This window comes from Ipomoea nil, unplaced genomic scaffold, assembly GCF_001879475.1.
Source record: "Ipomoea nil cultivar Tokyo-kokei standard unplaced genomic scaffold, Asagao_1.1 scaffold2159, whole genome shotgun sequence".
NCBI lineage: Eukaryota > Viridiplantae > Streptophyta > Magnoliopsida > Solanales > Convolvulaceae > Ipomoea > Ipomoea nil.
The window spans coordinates 2,500,313-2,520,996 of NW_017618587.1; the positions used below are offsets into that span (position 1 = coordinate 2,500,313).

Consider the following 20,684-nt stretch of genomic DNA (forward strand, 5'->3'; position numbering starts at 1 on the left):
TGCTGACAAAGAACATGTTTTTTGTCAAAAAGCTCCATTATGATGCTCTTATCTACAGATTATGTTCATGTAGAATGCTAATTAATCTCCCAAAATTGCGTTACTTGCCCCCATATACAACCAAAAACATCGCAGAATCAGAAAGGAAAACTATAACAGAAGTACAAAACCAATATTTCATAATCAAGATCTCATGATGTTCTTTCTCGAGTATAATGTTTTTTTTTTTTGGAGTGACGAGGGAAACCTGCAGCCATAACCCAAGGGTGTTTACCGGGTAAATCCCGCCTTAACCTGCAAACCAAGAAAGTTAATAGGCCACCCCCGTTGAGGTGTTGAACTTGTAACCTTGTGGTTACCAAGACAACAGTCTGACCAGTTTGGCTGAGGTTGTCCCGAGTTTAGTGTTACTGTAGGGTGATGGGGGATTTTGCTGAACCATCCAAGATGATCTCAAACAAATCCCCTTCTGATTCCAGGTCATATTCAAGCTGCTTGAGGCTATTCACAGTGGTGGTGTTGCTTTTGGCATTCAACCACTCAGAATCTATCCTCCCCATGGAGAAAAGCTCTTTGCTGTCTTCATACCCTAGCAATGGAGAATTGGTTGGCAGATGGGGGGAAATGAAGCATGGGTTTGGGGTTCTTTGCAGATTTGCAGGGGCATATTTGAAGGCACTTTGGCCAATGTTTACCAGAACATTAGTCTCAGCATTTGCTGCTATAATGGGGTAAAGTGGGCTCCCAAATTCTTCTGATTTGCAGTGGATTTCATACACCAGTTGTGAGTCCACTGTGAAGAACACTTTCTTTTGGGTTGGATTGTACCCACACCCTATCACTTTTTCTGGCTTCCCCCATTCTTCTGTTTCACAGTCATGCACCAATTCCATCCCTGCAACACATTATTGCCACAGCACTGAGTTATATATGATTTGACACTGTTGAACATATAACCATTAATGTGCAATCCAACTATCAGTTTAGGCTTTTAGTTGAGATAGAACACGTGCTCCAATTTGGTATAAAGTCAGACCCGATAAGCGACTAGGGTTGTGTTGAGCATATATGGTTTGCAACTAGTGAATTTGGCATGTTAAAATGACACATGATTTAGCAGTTGAGATACGTCTAACAATTTATCTCTTCTACTTTTACTGAGCAAATTTACTCCGTACTAAGTTATCCATAACTGATTGACTCAAACTAAAAATGTTTGTCTAGTGAACAAAACTTAAAACTTTGAAGTTATTAAGCCCAAGAACTGAAAATTCATAATTATTGAAACACTGTTAAGGGAGAAATCAAAGCTTACCATCAAGAAAAACAGAAGCATTAGAATTGAAACCAATGGAGCCAGGATAGGTCCCCGGAAGCTTAAATGGAACAGCGCCGCCGCCGCCGCCGGCGGCGGCGGCGGCGGTTAACCCTATTGATAAGGCGGCAACAAAATCGCTCCTTTTCGTTTCCTTTCCATCGCCGCTGAGTTCTTGAAGGTGACTGCCGGCGACATGAACCAGTGATTGTGACTTTGATGTTTTGGTGTTAAATTGATTGCTGATAAGCTTAATTTTCTCCCCTTCTGATTTATGATGATCTTCCTTCGTCTTCCCCATCAATTCGTGATCGTCAAATGGGAGAATTGTGATCTCAAAATAGGCGTCTTGTGGGAAAGATGAGTTCCCTAAAGGTGGGCCCGGTAAAGGCAACCCAGTCTTCACCATAGCTGAAGCGTCATCCATTAATGGAGAACTCTTTGTTTTCTTCGAGCTCCCGGAATCACGCCGGAACTGGATTTTCTGCATAAATTCCGGCGACCCTTGAGACACCTCCCAGCTTATCTCCACCTCCATTCGACCACCGCGGTGGCCAAACCGGGCGGCTGTCGGCGGCGGAGTACAAACCTCGAACCCAAACTCCGACCACCCATTCTCGACGGCTCCGGTGACGAGAAGGGGGTGGTCGGCCCAACTGAATATGGGTTTCGCCGGCGGCCCACGCCGGCAAACGAAGTAATCCGTTTTCTTGACGCCATTTTTGTCGAGTTGATGAAGGCTGACGGGATGGAGCTGCGCCGCCACGGATTGCACGCCCACAACTCCCTCCAAATCCTTTTCTTGAAAAAGATCGTTCCTTTTTCGACTTCGGCAGGAATTTTTTATAATTATGATCAGAACGGAAACGAGAACTCCGGTTGAAACTATCACTAGAGCAAGCTTTAGCCATTCTTGCATATCGTATTGTTTCTTCTGCGGATTCTGTTCTCTATCGTTGATTTGATGAAGAAGAAAGGATTGATATATGAGTGATTGAAGAAGATAGATAGAGAGGGGAAGGAGAAAGGAAAGAGGAATGAAGAGACAAATATAGAAAGAAAATTAATATATATAATTTCTTAATCAAAGTCAAAGTGAAAAAAAAAAAAAACAGGTTCATGTTAATATTATATTAAAAATCTATTTTTTATCAAATTTAGTACAGAGTATAATTTAGGTTTTAAAATCCATGTTGATGGTTTAGAATATAGTTTATTTGGCAAAAACTTATGTGAAACCGACTCACCATGCGACATATTTGGTCGGATCAGATCCAAATTAGAATGTACTATGTAATACTTATACACACAAATGTCATACTTATATGATCAAATATAATACTAATAAGGATAAATGTAATACTTTTAAGGGAAAATGTAATACTTTTACATTTCGATTTTAAAGTATTATATTTCTCTTTATAAGTAAGGGGCACTTACCAATATTACTTATTATGAAAATTTAATCTTTTGATAGAAAATATAATACTTTTACATTAAAATGCAAAAGTATTACATTTTTCCTCATAAGTAACAAAATTTTTATTCTTAATTAGTATTACATTTGAGCATATAAGTATGACATTTGCATGTTAATTCGACTTGACTTGACCCGTTTCACGAATAAAGATCCATGAGACGATCTCACACAAGTGTGACCCCTTACTTGATGTTTTCACAAAAGAAATCTACACTATTATTCAATGGTGCGCACTAAGTAAACACAATTTATGTGTAATAGTTATTGAGTAATGTTATGACTGCTCCAAATTTTTCTATATAATTTCCTCTCCTTATGACATTTTTTATTGTATAATTATCTTATTTGTAACTAATGGTCAATATCTTTATTTTTAACTAATGGTATGTCAATGGGACATCCAATAAATTGAAGTCACATTGGGAGGAAAAAAATAAGAGGTAAAATTCAGGATCCAAAAAATATCGTTATTCATGCATATTTTACATTTTTTTCTTTTTATAAGAGTTAAAGAGGACAAACGGGTCCACCTCTCAAAGTGAATCCGAGTTTAAAGATACACAATTTATATACGGAGTATTAAATATCACAATTTAATAAATCCGAGTTTAAAGATACACAATTTAAATATTTTTTTTATAAAATTTAATAAATTTGTTGAATGAAACATTTTCGTTTTGTTAAAAAGATAAAAAAATATATATATATATTTTACTTTTTTTTAGAACGAAAATATTTTACTTTTAGTCCATTGACTATTGTACATATATCAAATTTGGTCATTGACTATTAATATTTTTAAATTAAGTGCATGACTATGTAATTTGTATCACATTTGGTCATGACTTTTTTTTTTTTTTTTTTTGGTCATGACTATTAATATTTTAAAATTAGGTATATGACTATGTAATATGTATCACTCTTAGTCCTGGCATCCAATTTGTTGGCTAAGTTTTTGACAAACTATTACCGAAATTTCAACGAAAAAAAAAATATGTTCTAATTAAAAGGGCATTTTCGGCCAACTAATGTTCAAAATTTTATTTTTCGCATTGAAACTCTAGTAATAGTTGGCAAGAAAATTGGACGACTAAATCAAATATGAAAATAAATTACATAGTCATGCACCTATTGAAAATATTAATAGTTAATGACCAAATGTGATATAAATTACATAGTCATGCACCTAATTTGAAAACATTAATAGTCAATGACTAAATTTGATACATGTATAATAATCAATGGTTCAAAAATGCTTTAAAAAAAATTTCATTTGTCCCATTTTATCTGTCCTACTTAGTATTCATTGGTCAAACAAACGCTTTCTTCTTTGCTTATTTCTATTAGTATTTTCTTGTAATGTTAAAATTTGATTTTTTTTGAGTGTTTGATAGTACTTTTAATGTAGTTTCTAAATATATAAATTTTACATACAAATTCTAAACTTAATATTATGAAAAATTAAATTGTAAATAACTTTAGTCAAGTTTCGTTAACCAAATCGACACATAAAATGAGACGGAGGGAGTATCATTTTAAAGAGGTTTTTTTTTTTTACATCTTAAATTGAACGTAATTTGATCATGTAACCAACCTAACGATTCATTTGCATTTATTACTTAAGTCTAACCTTTAAACTTCTAATATTGTCCATTGAACTTATTTTAAATTTAGTTCAATGAATTAGACGGTATTACCCAAACACGTGATTTATCTAATGTACACTTTTGGAGTAGTAAATATGTGTTTTTTTTTTTTTTTTTTGTCACCGAAAAATATATGAGGCATCGAAAGAGGTGATCAGGTAGGTAGAGAGATCTCGAAAAGAGTGATAAAGTGAGTGAAACATGATTCTCATACATTATTGTAAATACATATTCTTTGGATCGAACATGTTGTATATAATATTTTTTTAGTGTGGTAGGTTTCCCTTGTCATCTCCATATTATATATATATATATATATATATATATCTTAATCATATGAGAATTATTCCCATGTGAGAAACAAATATGCTTGTTTTATTCTTCCAAAAGGCTGAACCCCAACCCTAAGGGCCCCTCACACCCTGGCCCGACAGAGCATTTGGGAAGATGTAAATCATGGTGACTCAACTGAACATGAACCATAGAGGCTAGACCGATGCTCACTGCGCACAAGAAGTCCCCCTCACTTTGAGAGGTTGCTTCTACACTGTCGCGGGTGAGACTCGATTCCTGATCAATATGCTTGTTTTATGGTTTGGGCGATGGTAGTTTTTTCTTTTGTTTTTTTTAGCTAAGCGGATTTATTAATAATATTTTGTATAATTGATTGACATGATTAATGATTTCCAAGCCAAATAGCCAATGGTGAAATGGCATTCAAAAAAAGCCAATGGTGAAATGATTTTGCACCCTCTATCCTTTTATCTTTTGCTTTTTCCTTATTATAATTATTCCTACTCCTTCTTTTCCCTTCTCAGCTCTTTATTCATTTGGATGATATAAATAAACAAAATAATAATAATAATATTGTCTAATATTTATTGGTTAAACTAATTTTTTTTTTTGTTTATTTTCTATTATATTTGATTGTGTTTTTTTTTTTTTTTTTTTTTTTTGTATTTAGCAGTTATTTTAATGTAGTTTTTAATATATAAATTTGATATATTAATACTAAACATAATATTATGAAAAATTAGTTTGTAAATAATTTCAATCAAAACATATTAATCAAATCATATTATTAGATAGATGTAGTAGCGGAAATTTTTAGAATTGTTTTTTTTTTTTTAATGAATTTGTTTTTTGTATTTTCTCTTGTTTTCTAATGTCTTGGTACGTAGTAGATGAAATCGTCCTTTCACAACCTCGAGTCAACACCTTATTTATTGGCATATTAATTGGATCACATAACACTACACCTGAAAACCATCAGTGCAATTATTTATTATTAATAACTAGTTTGGTAATATGCCCGCAATAATTAATTACATCATTAATAATTATAAATTTGAACCCAAATGTAAGAGTCTCTCACCGTTTTTATGACAAAAATATAAAATTGTTTACACTAATCGCCCCTACACCTGACACGAAAAGATTGTAGAATCGACAAGCCCGAACTTGAAAAACATATACAACGAATATATATTACATAGTGTGAAAATAAAATTATGAAAGCTAACAAATACACGGACATACCCCGAATAACCAAAAATGGTATTAAATCCAAACAACCATGCAAAGAGGGAGGTTTTTGCCACCCCGAACCTTGGGGCAAAGGTGTGGTCCTAACAAGGTAGGTGTTAGGTACACTATTTATTAGAAACGACCAATAAATCTTAGGACTTGGCAAAAACAGACAAAATTGTTATACTATGAAGCCTGCATCATCATTGTATGTGTTTATGGTCTATGCCATGCCATAAACCTCATCCACGGACCACGGGTCAGGGTTATAGGAATCATGGCCCAGTCAGGTTTCGTGGTCAAAGAAAATGGGAATTAATGGGCCAGTATCACTTGTAGGCCCCATAATGCAGGCCCATTTGGACTAGCCCACAATAACATGCACAGCAGCAAAGGATCCTAATAAAGGCAAATTAAACCATGGACCATGATCTATTTTGCATTGTAGACCCTGGTCTAAAAATAATCTTCAGATTTTATATTTATAATTAACACATTCTGTATATGCAGTTGATAGTTTCTGTACCTGTAGCTATCATATTATGTGTCAGCAATTATCAAGTCATATTATGTATCTATATTCGACACATTCTGTACATGCAGTTAATAGTTTCTGTACTTGTAATTATTATATTATGTGCTAGCAATTATCAAGTTATTTGATTATATGTACAGAAACTGTTAAATATAGGTACAGAATGTGTCAAAAGAAGGTACAGAATTTTTGTATTAGACTTCACAATGCAATATGAACCATTATCCATGGTATAACAATTGCCTAATAAATAAAACAAATTTATTGTTATTCTTAATTTCATATGCACCATGTGTTATAGTTTTCTTTTTTTTGAAAAGAAACCAATTCCTCAAGATGTGTTTTAAAGATTAATTACACATATCAAATAGAACAATAGCAAGAAGTTAAAAAGGGAAAGAAAAAAAAAAAAGAAATACCGACAAATAATTTTTAAAAACTATTAAAAATTTATATACAAAAAGAATTAGTTATATAATATTTATCTTCAAGAATATATTATTAATGATTTGGTGTTACACGAGATTGCCCCAATATGCTTTTCTCGTGTCCGTAACTCACATCGGCAATTTCATGTGCATTTTAATTTTTAAGGTAGAAATAATGTTTGGTGTTTTTGTTTTGAAGCACGTCAGATTTCAATGCATGCGGCCGCCCAAAGTAGGAGAACGGCCGAGGAGTCGGCAGAACTCAAAAAAAAAAACATATATACCAAATCCGATCAATTGAGTTTTCTTTGTCATTTTTAAAATCACATAAAATCAAAAGCAAAACGTATGTACGAAAATAAAGTAGCAATTAACAACGTGAAATTTGAGTGTTATTGATGATGCGTGGCCGCGTTCTACCTGCACCTTTGACCAATGAACTTGCAATTGCAATTTCACAAATTCCCTGCCCAATATTTGCCACATTTATTTATGCAATTTGGAGAAATCTACGACATAGTTTGATGTTTTGAGGATCATTTCTTCTTACGCCTATACAATATGTTCATATTATTCATTTTAGAAAGCATTTGGAAAGGTATGGCAGTTGAGATACATTCCACCACATTTACTTCATCTGCCCGTCTCTTATGCAAGAGACGTGAGCTGAGCGATAAGAAGATTTTAAGTTTGGAGTTAGGTTAAATCTTATATTATTCATTTTAGAAAGTTAAGAGTGATGGAATAGCTTGTGCATGGATGAGATGATTGAAAATACGCTATTTAATTAATTTTAATTTGAGAAGTTTTTCTCTTTGTTTGTGTTTAAGTACCTATCACCGATAAGTTACTCTGTACTTGATAAAATTCAGATTCAGTTGCCTCATACAACTTCTAGGGGGCGAATAGTAATCATATTCCTCAATTACATGGTATTGCAAACATCCTCCATAATTTTACTACTTCTATCTTCTAATTAACATGACTATTTTAGTTCTGTTGCGATGGTTCTTAGTTTTACTTAAAATTTTGCATGTATTTTGGTCCATTCTCTAAAATGAAAATATGTAATATAATAAATTAGAATGCGTGCAAAGTTAATTTAAGACATACTAACTAATGATTATTTTGACAATAGGATCATATATGAGACTAAATGTACTGAAAGTGCATCTTAGGACAATGACAGTAGGTTTTTCCGTAAGTGAAAGAAACTAAATATACAAATTGTTATTATCTTAGAAATTAAAATAGTAACATATCAGTTTGGGACAATCGTTAAATAGCTAGCAAGTGTAACTACAGTGTTAGAAAATTCATATGTGCATACCATGTTAAAGAGGTCTAGGTTATGTCTTCTCCATATAAGAGTCAAACATAGCTGGTGTAACCGAGACTGAATGAATTAATTTCACAATAATAAGAATATTGAATGCTATATGCAAAATAAAAATAAACATTTTTTTCTAAAATATTTTACTCAATGAGATGTTAATGATAATATCACAAATTTTATTGTCATTTCACATTTATCCTATGTTTGAGATTTAGCATATCTGGTATGAAACCCACGTGTGACTTGTTCTGTTGGTCGGGCTTCAACCGGGTTAGAATGGTGGACCTCAAAACTGAGGAGATTAAGGATTGAGTACATTGTGTGTACGCTGATCTGGTCTTATCATCATTAATTTATGGTTAATCACGTACTAATTACACTGAAAACGATACAAGACCGGAAGATTACTTGCATGTTTGGATAGAATATCTGTGGTGACACACACAAACGACACTCGCAAATAGGGACTCAAAACACGACAAGGGGATTGATTCTCCTGTTTCCGACATCCTATATATTTGATTGGTCCTCATTGTGTCCATGAAATGTCATTCTAACCCCCCCCCCCCCCCCCCCCGACACCACCCATCCCATTTCTCTCACATCTTCCTAAATACAATTTACATTTAAAGTTAACTTGATAATTTCATGTTCGTTCCTTGTTTGATTCTCTGTGTCAGTTATTTATTAGTCTTCTTGATTTGAACTTGTCAATTATGGACAACTTAAACTGATTTACTTCAGTGACTAGGGTCATAAGGCGGACCTTACCCAGTGCTCTCTCAGGTGGGACTGCGATTTTTTTTTTTCTTCTATAAATCAGATATTATAATTTGGTTATAAAGTTATAGTTGAAAATTAAATTACTTATGAGTATAAGTTCGTGGTGGTTGAGAAACTGAACAACAGATATTATTAATTTTTTGATGAGATGGAAGGATTCAACCCAGACCTCGCCTCAACTGAAGTCCTCATTCATCCATCATGGGCTTGGAACGCCCACACGATCATCCATTAAAGCTTGGCCTATGTCACTTGGCGGCATGTACGTGCATCTCTTCTCAATCCCTCCCTCAATGTCTTGTCATTTTTTGTTAAGATGTCAGTCACCACCTACCGACGTTATTAATATAGATTTTAAAAGTTTGTTTTACTCCGTATTTATTTGTCATCTCATTTTGCACCTTGTACTAACTTAGTGCTAATCAAAGCTTTTCGATACACCTATATGACCATTCTCCCTTTCAATCTGTAATCAATCTTATAGTGTCCTCACAGTACTTTATAATCTCTATCTCTAATTAGTGAAAACACGTACAAACTCTTACTCACCAATCTAATTTTAGTTATCATTCATAACTTTAAAATTTCTTGCCAATTCCCATTTCGTTTGAATATATTTAAAAACCAAAAAAAAAAAAAAAAAAAAAAAAAAAAAAAAAAAAAAACATGCATGAAAGATGATGATAAAGAAAAAGGAAACAACCAAAGTCAATACCTTCGGCATTAATCTCTCTAGCTTGCTAGGACGAAATTCCCAAAACTTGTCAACAAAGCCAAACTCGTCGTTGTCAATATCGCCATCGCCATAACCGATTAAACTAATGGAAAAATCAGTTCCCCAAAACTCGTACCATCTTCCTACATAATTTACTCTAAACGGCTTGCTTTAAGAAACTATTTTCTTAATTCTCTCATAATTAGCACCTACTCTATATATCCCAACTCATCTCCTTAAACCACTAACTTTTTTTGGGTGAAAAGGACAACAACATATCTGTCACCATTTAAAAATAAATGTGTACCGAGTAAATCTTATTTTTATTATAGTATAATAGTCTGCAATCGCACTAAAAAGGCCATGTGCAACGGACTTGATCGAGAAATTTGATATAAAAATCATGTTTTACTCACTCAGTCATCCTTTTGAAGTATGCCACTAATTTTTTCTTCTTTGCTAGACTATATCCTGAACCCCAAAAACATATCTCACCCAACCGAAACTCTAATGTTTGTCCTAAGAATAGAATTTCTTTCTTATAACTAAAATTGAGTCTTAAGTTAAACTTTTCATCTTAAACCAATACCCTGTAGGGGCTAGGCCGACTAACTTTTGAGAAACGCAATCCTATGTGGTACGTACAAAACAAGAGAAGGCGGAATAATCGTAATCAGTTTTGTTTCTGGTCAGTCCGTGAATGGAGATTGCGTAGTGGAAGCGGAACCATTAAATCCACGTCGGTGGCCGAATTGAAGTTAAATACAAATAATTAACACTATTAACTCTAATACTTAATTAATTGTGTTAATGTGCTGCAATCTAACGTGGCATTGTTTTGTCAAAGTTACTAAACATTGAAATGGTGTGCTTTATGTGTTTGGTTCAATTATCAAAATTTAATTCATTTATTAACATTGAAATGATATGTATTATGCGTTTGGTTCAATATGATTATCAAAATTTAATTCATTTATTAACGTTGAAATGGTGTGCATGATGATGTGTTTTGGTTCAATTATCAAAATTTAATTCAAATTATTTATAATTTTTGTTGTAACATTTACATTAATATTAGTAAACAAAATTTATATAAGTGTACAGAGCGTAAAGATATTTATTAAACGCATAGATGTTGTAGCTAGGAGGGTCCATCAAAATTTTAATACTCCACATTTTATATTTTACTAGGTATAAACATGTGCAAAACGCATAAAAATTTCCGATGAAGAAAAAGAATGGTTAGATAAATGTAAAATCACGGAGTGTTTTGTAAATATTGATGAGTTTGATTAGTTAATAGCATTAGCAAATTATTAAAAAAAAGTATTTGATAAATTAGTTGTTAGTTTATAATTGATTACATGTAAAATGACTTTTTCAAAAAATTGATTAAAAAAAATATTTTGAGCATCTTTTTGAATTTTAACATTTTGGAGCAATAAGCTATTACAAAAAATTCGAATAGCTGTCAAATAAGTCAAAATTTGCTAATAAGTTAACTATGTTATAAGTTTTTTTAGAAAGTCATTTTGCATGTAATCAACTGTCAAAACGCGTTTAGTCCGTCCCGTCTCGTCCCGCCCCGCCAAAATGGCGGGCTTGGTGGGCCGGCGAAGGCCTGCCAAGCCCGCCTAGTATGTATACATTATTAATAGCAGTGGGCCTACAACAAGGGCGAAACGGGTCGGTCTATTTTAGGTCCATATGTTGGTGGACTTTTTAGCTCGCTTCGTAATATGGCGAGCCCCATCCTATCGGCCAGTTTTGACAGCTAATTTTCAAACATCTTTTTACAATCAGTTAATGCTATCAACTAATCAAACTAACTAACAATTATTTATCAAATACTCCGTATCTTTTTTTTTTGACAAAAAATACTCCGTATCTCCTTATACTAAATATTTAAACAAGTTAAACAACTAATAGTTGTTAAACAAGTTAAAATTGATTGATAATTTATAGTAGAGAATTACAACAAGATAAATTGTTCTTTGTTGTTATCGGTGATTGGTTCAAATTAACAAAATTAAATAAGATAATTTTGACTATGAATCGAATTTGATTGATCAACTAAATTGATTAGGATTGGGTCGCAAAATGATTTCCTCGTTGCATTTTTGTTGTGTGTGCGTACGTGTGTATTAAAGAAAAAATTGAAAAGTAGACGATGGGATCGTCGGACTGAAACGGGGCGGGCGATGTGATGCACTATGTCGGCCAGGCTAAGGTACGTTGTACTTATCATGAAGGAAGGAAGATCAACGTGGCGGCCGTGCCCCGACGAGAAACTAGCAGCCACGTATGAAATATCGTATCCCCACCCGCAATGCCTCACCATTTCTATCCTCTTCATTATCCTAATTTCTAAATACATGTAAAATGTATACTCACTCATAATTGAAGTATGTGCTCCATCTCAACTAAAAGCCTAAGCTGATATTTGGATTACACATTAATGGCTATATGTTCACACGCCCCCTCACGTGTGCGGTGGGGGCTATATGCTCACACGCCCCCTCACGTGTGCGGTGGATTACATAAAAGCTTACATGTGCGGTGGGGGCTATATGCTCACACGCCCCCTCACGTGTGCGGTGGATTGCATAAAAGCTTACGTGTGCGGTGGATTGCATAAAAGCTTACGTGTTCGGTGGGGGCTATATGCTCACACGCCCCCTCACGTGTGCAGTGGATTGCATAAAAGCCTAAGCTGATAGTTGGATTACACAGTAATGGCTCCGTAGTCGCTTATGAGTGGCGTTGAAATTCGAACTCATAACCTTTGGTCTGGCTCTGATACCAAATTGAAGCATGTGTTGCATCTCAACTAAAAGTCTAAGCTGATAGTTGGATTGCACATTAATGACTATATGCTCACACTCATGATAGGTATTTATATTGGAGAAGCTACTTATACCAAATTCAATCAATCCATGTCATAACATATTGCAAGTATATTAATGCAGTGCTTTCTTATGATAAAAATTAAAAATATGAAATCGTTTATCCTATACGTTTCCACATCCTGGTCCAATGATGTGGTACTTTCTAAAGGCATTGTCAATAATGGTGATTTTAGATGAATTTTAGTAGGTGTGATTAGGAAAGAAAAATGAGAGGAAAAAAAAATGAAAAAAAAAAACAAAAAAAACAAAACAAAACAAAATTTGATTTAAAAAAAAAAAAAAAAAACAGAGAAGTAAGGAATTAATGCGCCCTGGCGTGTGCAGATTGGGCTTCACGCAACTTGTGATGCAATTCTTTGTTTCAAAAGCTGGGCCCACCAACTGACAAAATTCCTTAAATAGCAGAACCAACTCTTCCACTCTCTCTCCTGTTCTCTTTCATCTAAGGTGGCATTTTTTTTTTGAAGTACCTTGAACAATCCCGCTATTAGGGATGCTCTAACTTGCTAGCTAGTGTGGTTGGTCGATTGGATGGTCAATTGGCACTATAGTGCTAATGTAGCGTTTTCTATTTTCCTATTGTAGTCAAGATTTTAAATTGCATGATATAATGCTTTCCACGACCTGACAAACACACGGGATAAATCATGTTTTCATGTAATGATTCACAAATCATACAAAAGAAACCGATAAATCACATTAAGAAAATCCTATACAACAAACCCGACTAAAAAAATAAATATTTAACTATAAGTACAATAATATATTATATTTCTTTTGGAACAATTTATGTCGATTTTGGTAATGGGCCATGTTAGTTTAATGCCACGGCTATATATATTGTGTCGAGAAGTTTACAATGGTGTGTATTATTATTAATATAACAACATTAATTGGACCTACCAAATTTTAATACGGGGTATAAAACTCCGTTTTCTCTCTCTACGTAACGTTCCGCCGTTGATTTCCACAAGGCACCACCCCGCATATAAATACGACAGCTGGGCGGGGGGGCAAGCGTTTCCTGGTGCACAGCTGAATTCCTGGATAGATTCTCCTTTTTAATTTCTCTCCTCCTTCTTAATCCAGGGTTTCCTTATTCCTGTTCTTCGCTATCCCCGGCGGCTTGATTAAGTAAGGGAAGAGCTGAGGATTCTTGATTTTCCGATGATGGACGGCGGAAGAGAGGCGGAGAAGCGGAAGCGCCGGCAGAGCCAGCAGGAGAAACCCTACAGGGGGATTCGCATGAGGAAGTGGGGGAAGTGGGTGGCGGAGATTCGCGAGCCCAACAAACGCTCCCGGATTTGGCTCGGCTCCTACTCCTCCCCCGTCGCCGCCGCCCGCGCTTACGACACCGCCGTCTTCTACCTCCGCGGCCCCTCCGCCCGCCTCAACTTCCCCGAGTTCTTCGTCCACGACGATCGGCTCCCAGACCTCTCCGCCGCCGATATCCGCAAGAAGGCCACCGAAGTCGGAGCTAGGGTTGACGCCCTCCAGACCGCTCCCCATGCACCGCCCAAATCCGACCGGAACCCGATCCAAACCCGCCCCGCCCCCTTGAAACCCGACTTGAACGAGTACCCCAGCCCCGACAGCTCCGAGGAAGACAACTGACCCTCCACGACGGCGGACACCAAACAGCAATTTTCCGGCCGCCGCACACCCATGATGTTTTCCGGTATAATCCGAAGGGATTATATGTTCATAGTTTACCTTCAACTAGTTGTTTAAATTATATAATCAAAAAAATTACTATACATACAACAATCCAAATATATTCAGTTATCTTCTTTCCTATTTAATTTTCTTGAATTTTGTCATTAGTTTATTGTCTGTGGCGATTTCACTGTTCCATTGGGATGAAGTGGAGGGCAGGGAAAAAATAAATAAATAAATAAAAAGAAAAAAAAAAAGAGGAATATATGGAGACGCATGATGATAAGGGGAAACAAGATATGGCCTACAAACAATCAGTTGCAGAACCAACAAATTCTCTGCTTCTAGCAGTAGTTGAGAAAAGATAAAGATGACACACCAAATTTCTTGGCCCACTGCTATTCACCTCACTCCTCTCATTAAATTAATTAGGGTTAATAATCCAGTTTTAAAAAGTTAATTTTCTGTATTTCTTACAATTTTTATGTATTCAGGATTTTACCAAGATCTCGCTTAGCACTCGAGTTTAATTCTTGTTAACACTTTTTAAATTTTTTGGTTATAGCTTTTTTAGTACAGTTTGTCAGCTATTATATATTTATACAAAAATATGATTGGTTCATAAATACTTTTTCAACCTACTGAATTCCCACGCTTGAATTTGAACCTGATGTTAAGGAGAGTGGGTGACATATTCCATCTCTATTTGTTCTAATTTAACTCCTGTTAAATAGCTGTATATGTTCTGTTAAATAGCTGTATATGTTAGATTAGTTGTTATAACTTCTTGCTAGCTTTTCTCTATTAAACCGTATTTATATCTGCTTAGGTTTTAATCAATACAATCATCAAATTCATAAACTCGATCCAACTATGCTACTCGATTACAAAGTTTTTAGCAATAATCCATTTTTAAGTGTATAAATTTTCTTTTTGAAAAGTGTGAATAATCATATAATAATGTGTAGGGTGATAATACCGCCACCATCATGCCAAGAAAGGTAGTGGTCCAGACTCGTCCCTGTCATGGTGGACGACGGAGGCTTTGTTTTGGTGGTGATTGATGGGAAGGTGGGCGGTGGTTGTTTTTTCTGGTCAATTTTTTTTTAAATACAATTAACCTAATTATTACACCGAATATTCTATACGGAGTACAATATATTAGAGTAAATTTCAATTTTGGTCCAATGACTATTGAGGTTGGTTAATTTAGTATCTTTTTTTTTTTTGAAAATGGTTAATTTAGTATCTTAATTATTCAATTTTTATCAATTTTGATCAGTCAAATTGTCATCTAAATCTCATCTTTCCAGCGAGTCCATCTTTTCTACCATGTTTCCTCTTTTCTTCTTCTCCAGCGAATCCATCTTTTTTACTATGTTTCCGATGTAGTTATAGTGGGTCGTGAAAACAATAGTTGCCCATATAAAGTTCTTTAATTAATTATCCCCACAGCTGTTTCTTTCGGGTTGATATGTATGTATATCTGGCAAAAGTTGTGCATATATATATACATTCTCCCTTTTTCCCCAAAGTTCATTCCTTTATCCGCAAGGTGTGGTTGCAAAGTATGTATGGCCTGGGTACGACCAAACATGCAAAATCTCATAGTATCATGTGTTTTGGTATTGTTTATGACATCCTATTCTCATCTATGGTTATGTCATTATTGTTATCGCAAGATGCTTGGTGGTTGGTTGGTTGGTTCAGTTAGGACATTATTGGTATTCGTAGTTGCATCTATCAAAAATTTTTAAACATATACTTACAACTCAGATCTTTGAAGATCTTTCCCACTTTGCCTAATGCCATATGTTTGGTTGTGAATTATAATAATGTGTAATGGTGGAAAGTGATTGGCAGAGAAGGGTGCAACAGAAAGAGAATACTGTGGTCGGCAAACCTTAGTTTATTTGGTGAAAATTATATTAAAGAAAATTTTTTAATGTAAGAAGCTGGCAATGAGTAAACCTCATTCTTACTCAATAGTTTAATTACAAACCAAGGACGATTTCTCTTGGGCAAGCTCCCGTGCTTCCCGGAGCAAAAAATAATAATCGCCAGATCTGAACCGTTAAACGGACAGAGTTGAAAGACTCAGAACACCTTGTAAGAAAAAGTTATTTAAAGTCAATCCTTAGTCACACTTAGTAAGGAACTCCGCTAATACTCTGGGAGGTGGTTGGCAAAGCAGAGCTTCGCCCTCAGTTCTTTAAAAAAAAAAATCTTACAAACCAAATCAAACTTATATCCTTCATATACAACTATACAAGAATAATCATGTTTTAGTTACTTGATCATTTCCTATTTCTTATGAGGCTACAATTCAATTTTTTTATAATTGAGATTTTCCGACTTTTTTAGATTACACTTCTGAGTATAAAAAGGTTAATTTAAATCGAAGTTTTATAATATTCGTGATATATGAAATCCTTTCCTACCACGTAAAAAGTGAACATAAGTTTGAAATAAAGTTTTTAACACACTAAATCAATATATCAATCGGCTATAATAAAATTTTATTAAAAAGGAGTTTGGTTCCAATTCAAAGGATAAGTTTCAAGGCATTATTATATAGTACTCCACGTCTTTAATTTCTTACGTTAAATCCCACAAAAGTTCTATGGTCGGTTCTGCAATTCGGACCTTTCAGCATCGAATCTCTTCAAATTATTGTATCTCCAATTTTAAACTCAAATGCTTAAGAGTTTTCAGTCAACTTGCAAGCATCAACTACTTGCTATAATCAGTTTTTTCTTTTAAAATGCTAATTGCGATGTTTTAATAATTATATTTATTATTGACCCTATTACATATAGTATATATATATATATATAATACAAATATTTTATTTTTTACCTAACCGCATACTCCGCTAATTAACTTGTATGGGGTGGACTAGCACAAAATAAATTTAACTCGTAAACTTTACGAACTAACCAACTAATTTTTTAGGCCAACGCCGTGGGGTGGGCGGTCACACAATGACACCCCTAGTAAATAAGAATGGTTGTAACAATTTTAACAAAAGTTTGGTATTTTTTTGAGGGCAATTAAGAAAATGGAAGTGAAACTGTTGCACACACTTCATGTGTTCACACTCTAAGCAAAATAACGGCATTAGTTTGGTACATGACTCATATATTTTTTTTTTTTTTTTGAAAGTTACTGGCTCTATTACATTGTAGTATCTGTTCATATACTTTCTCAACCTATTGAAACACAAAGAACCAATAATGCCTCCACTGAGGCTTGAACTCGTAATCTTCCAAATGGAAGTCCAACCCGGGTACCATTAGACCACATAGTCCTGGTACTCATATATTAATTGAGTCAACTATTATACTACAACTTATATTAGTCTTATAATTATCTCATATCATTTGTTGTTTTTTTTAGTCTGTCATACAATATTAAAATCGACAAAATTCACTGGCTTGACCTGATATAATAGTGGCATGCACTATTTTACGGGTTGTGTTTGCTATGATTATTAACTATAGTATGTTGAATCTATCAATTTTGTATAGTAACCGTGTGCAACGTAACCTATCCGACATATTAATCATTGGGGTTTGTGCTAGCTAGCTCATGATTGTATATTTTTTGTCACTCTTATCTATTTATCTTCATATGCTAATCCATTATTGTATAATTTTCATCACTCCTATTTATCTATCTTCACATAACCTATTTATATCGATAATCATCCCCACTTAGTATTACCATTAATAGTGACTCACATTTTTATTTGTATGTGTATTATACATAAACAACTAAATTGTTCAATTGAAATTTACTTTTTAAAGTTTCAATCAACCTAAAGTGTAAAATATCTATTAAAAAAATTTCCCTCACCTTAGAAAATAAAATTTTATTTTTCCATTTTCATTTTATACTTCTCTTTAAAATGAAAATTTTCCAGAATGGGGCGATAATTAACGGGCTTAAAACGTGCAATGGGCTTCTTCATGACAGGCCCGGTGAAAGTTTGTTATAAAATACAGGCAAATTATGCTATGCATCCGTATGCACTATGCATGGTGCATACGGATGCCAAAACGACGTCGTTTCAATAAAACGCGCGTTTTTCCTTAAAAAAAAAATCAGGTTCGATTCCCAGCAACAACATATGAACTAAAATTTCATAATCGATGAACTATAATTTCATAATCGATGAGCTATAATTTCATAATCGATGAACTATAATTCCATAATCTAATCTATGAACTAAAAATTCCAGAATGAATGAACTAAAATTCCATAATCTATAAACTAAAATTTCAGAATCGATGAACTACAATTCCATAATCGATGAACTATAATTCCATAATCAATGAACTATAATTCCATAATCTATGAACTAAAATTCCAGAATGAATGAACAATATAATGTTGTTGCTGGGAATCGAATCTGATTTTTTTTTCAAGGGAGGACGCACATTTTTTAATAAAATGACGTCGTTTTGGCATACGGATGCACAGCATAACGATTGTAAAATACACACCCAGCCCATTTATATAATTGGGCTTGTTAAGTTTTTACCGATTAAGGTTCGTTATATCGTGGACCGCATTGCATAATCGATTATGCACCGCGCAGTGTTAACCGGGTAACACTACAGTGTATTTAAACAGACACTGCCTCACGTATTATTTTTATATTATCAAATGGAACTGCAGTTATATCAAAATGATACTGTAGTTGTGGTGAAATGAAACTGCAGTATATATAAAATGAAACTGAACATTTCACATATTTGAGTGTATATTGTACAATGAAACTGTAATTATATCGAAATGGTCATGTAGTTGTGTTTTAATGAAAGTATAGTGTATATAAAATAAAATTGAGTTAATACCCAAAATAGTCCCTCGACTATGTTGTAATTACCAATTTGGTCATCGACTATCATTCTTACCCAATTAAGTCCTCAACTATACAATTTTTACCCAATTTAGTCCTTTGTCAATTTGACTGTTTGTTGACTGTCAAAAGTGGAAATAAAGTTGTAATTTTACAAGTTTTCTCCTTCCTCCTCATTTAGCAGCGCCAAACCATGTAGCAATAAGCTCCGGTTGGGTTCTAAACCTGTCAGTATCGAAGTAGTGGTTATGCATCGGATAGCCCATGAATTTGATTTCCAACGATTTTTTGACGATCGAAATCTGATCGGAGTGTATTGCTGCATGGTTTGGCGCTGCTAAATGGAGAGGAAGGAGAAATCTTGTAAAATTATAATTTTGTCCCGACTTTTGACAGTCAACAAACAGTCGAATTAATACAGAGGACTAAATTGGGTAAGAATTATATAGTTGAGGACTAAATTGGGTAAGAATTGTATAGTTGAGGACTTAATTGAGTAAAAGTTACATAGTTGAGGACTTAATTGTGTAAGAATGGTAATTGAGGACCAAATTGGTAATTATGGCATAGTCGAGGGACCATTTTGGGTATTAACTCAATAAAATTAAATAACATTTTCACATATTTGAGTGTATAAATATTAAATGAAACTGTAGTTATATCGAAATGAAACTGTAGTTGTGTTGAACTGAAACTGCAGTGTATACAAAATGAAACTGAATAACATAGTTATTTTTTTGATGCGCGGTGCATAATCGATTATGCACCGCGGTGCACGATATAATTTGCCACCGATTAAGACCCAGGCTTTTCGATTTGGGCAAATTATTTTGTGGACCCGGGTCTAAAAATATACAATTTATATATTCAATATTCTCAATTTTTATATACTAAATGCTCACAATTTATATGTTAAATGTTCACAGTTTACATATTGAATGTTCATAATTTTATATACTAAATGTACATAATTACATACTGAATGTTTATAATTTGAATTAAAATCACATATTAAAAGTAAATTGCAACACATTCAACTAACAAATATTAACACTAATTAAATTTATAATTTATAATATTTCAAATTTTAGAATCATATTTTACTCACGTAACTATTCTTTTGGGATTATTTTCTAATTTCGATTTTAATTTCTATCCCCAAATAATTGTTGACTATACTCAAACAGTCTAACACTTATCCTCTAGTTAGTTACTTAAGTTTACCCAAATTCCCGCAAACGGCAAACAACATAGGCGATCAAATCTCACAACTGACGAATTAACTGAGGGCGGTGTACGGTGTACATGTGACGTATGATTCTCGTAGTCCGTAGATGTAACGCCACGCCAGCGCACACGTGTCACGCCCTTCGCACGGAGTATCGATGCGAAGCACTGGATCGCGTCTTTATCGTTACAAAACATAACCGTTATTGGGTTCCTGATCTGGGGAATCAACGGTGGTGATTTGGCCTAGGGTTTCTGAG

At 34.2% G+C, this 20,684-nt stretch overlaps 2 protein-coding genes across 2 annotated transcripts; one reads left to right on the forward strand and one right to left on the reverse strand.

Annotated features, from left to right (window-relative positions):
* LOC109149121 lies at positions 1-2,349 on the reverse strand. The gene is made up of 2 exons (XM_019296772.1): positions 1,316-2,349; positions 1-895 (listed from the first exon to the last, which is right to left on the reverse strand). Exons 1-2 carry the CDS (start codon positions 2,232-2,234, stop codon positions 408-410), a joined length of 1,407 nt encoding a protein of 468 aa, XP_019152317.1. The 5' UTR covers positions 2,235-2,349; the 3' UTR covers positions 1-407.
* An 11,234-nt stretch (positions 2,350-13,583) lies between these two features.
* On the forward strand, positions 13,584-14,459 carry LOC109149127 (ethylene-responsive transcription factor RAP2-1-like). The gene has a single exon (XM_019296776.1). It carries the CDS (start codon positions 13,842-13,844, stop codon positions 14,286-14,288), a length of 447 nt encoding a protein of 148 aa, XP_019152321.1. The 5' UTR covers positions 13,584-13,841; the 3' UTR covers positions 14,289-14,459.
* The last annotated feature ends 6,225 nt before the right edge of the window (positions 14,460-20,684 follow it).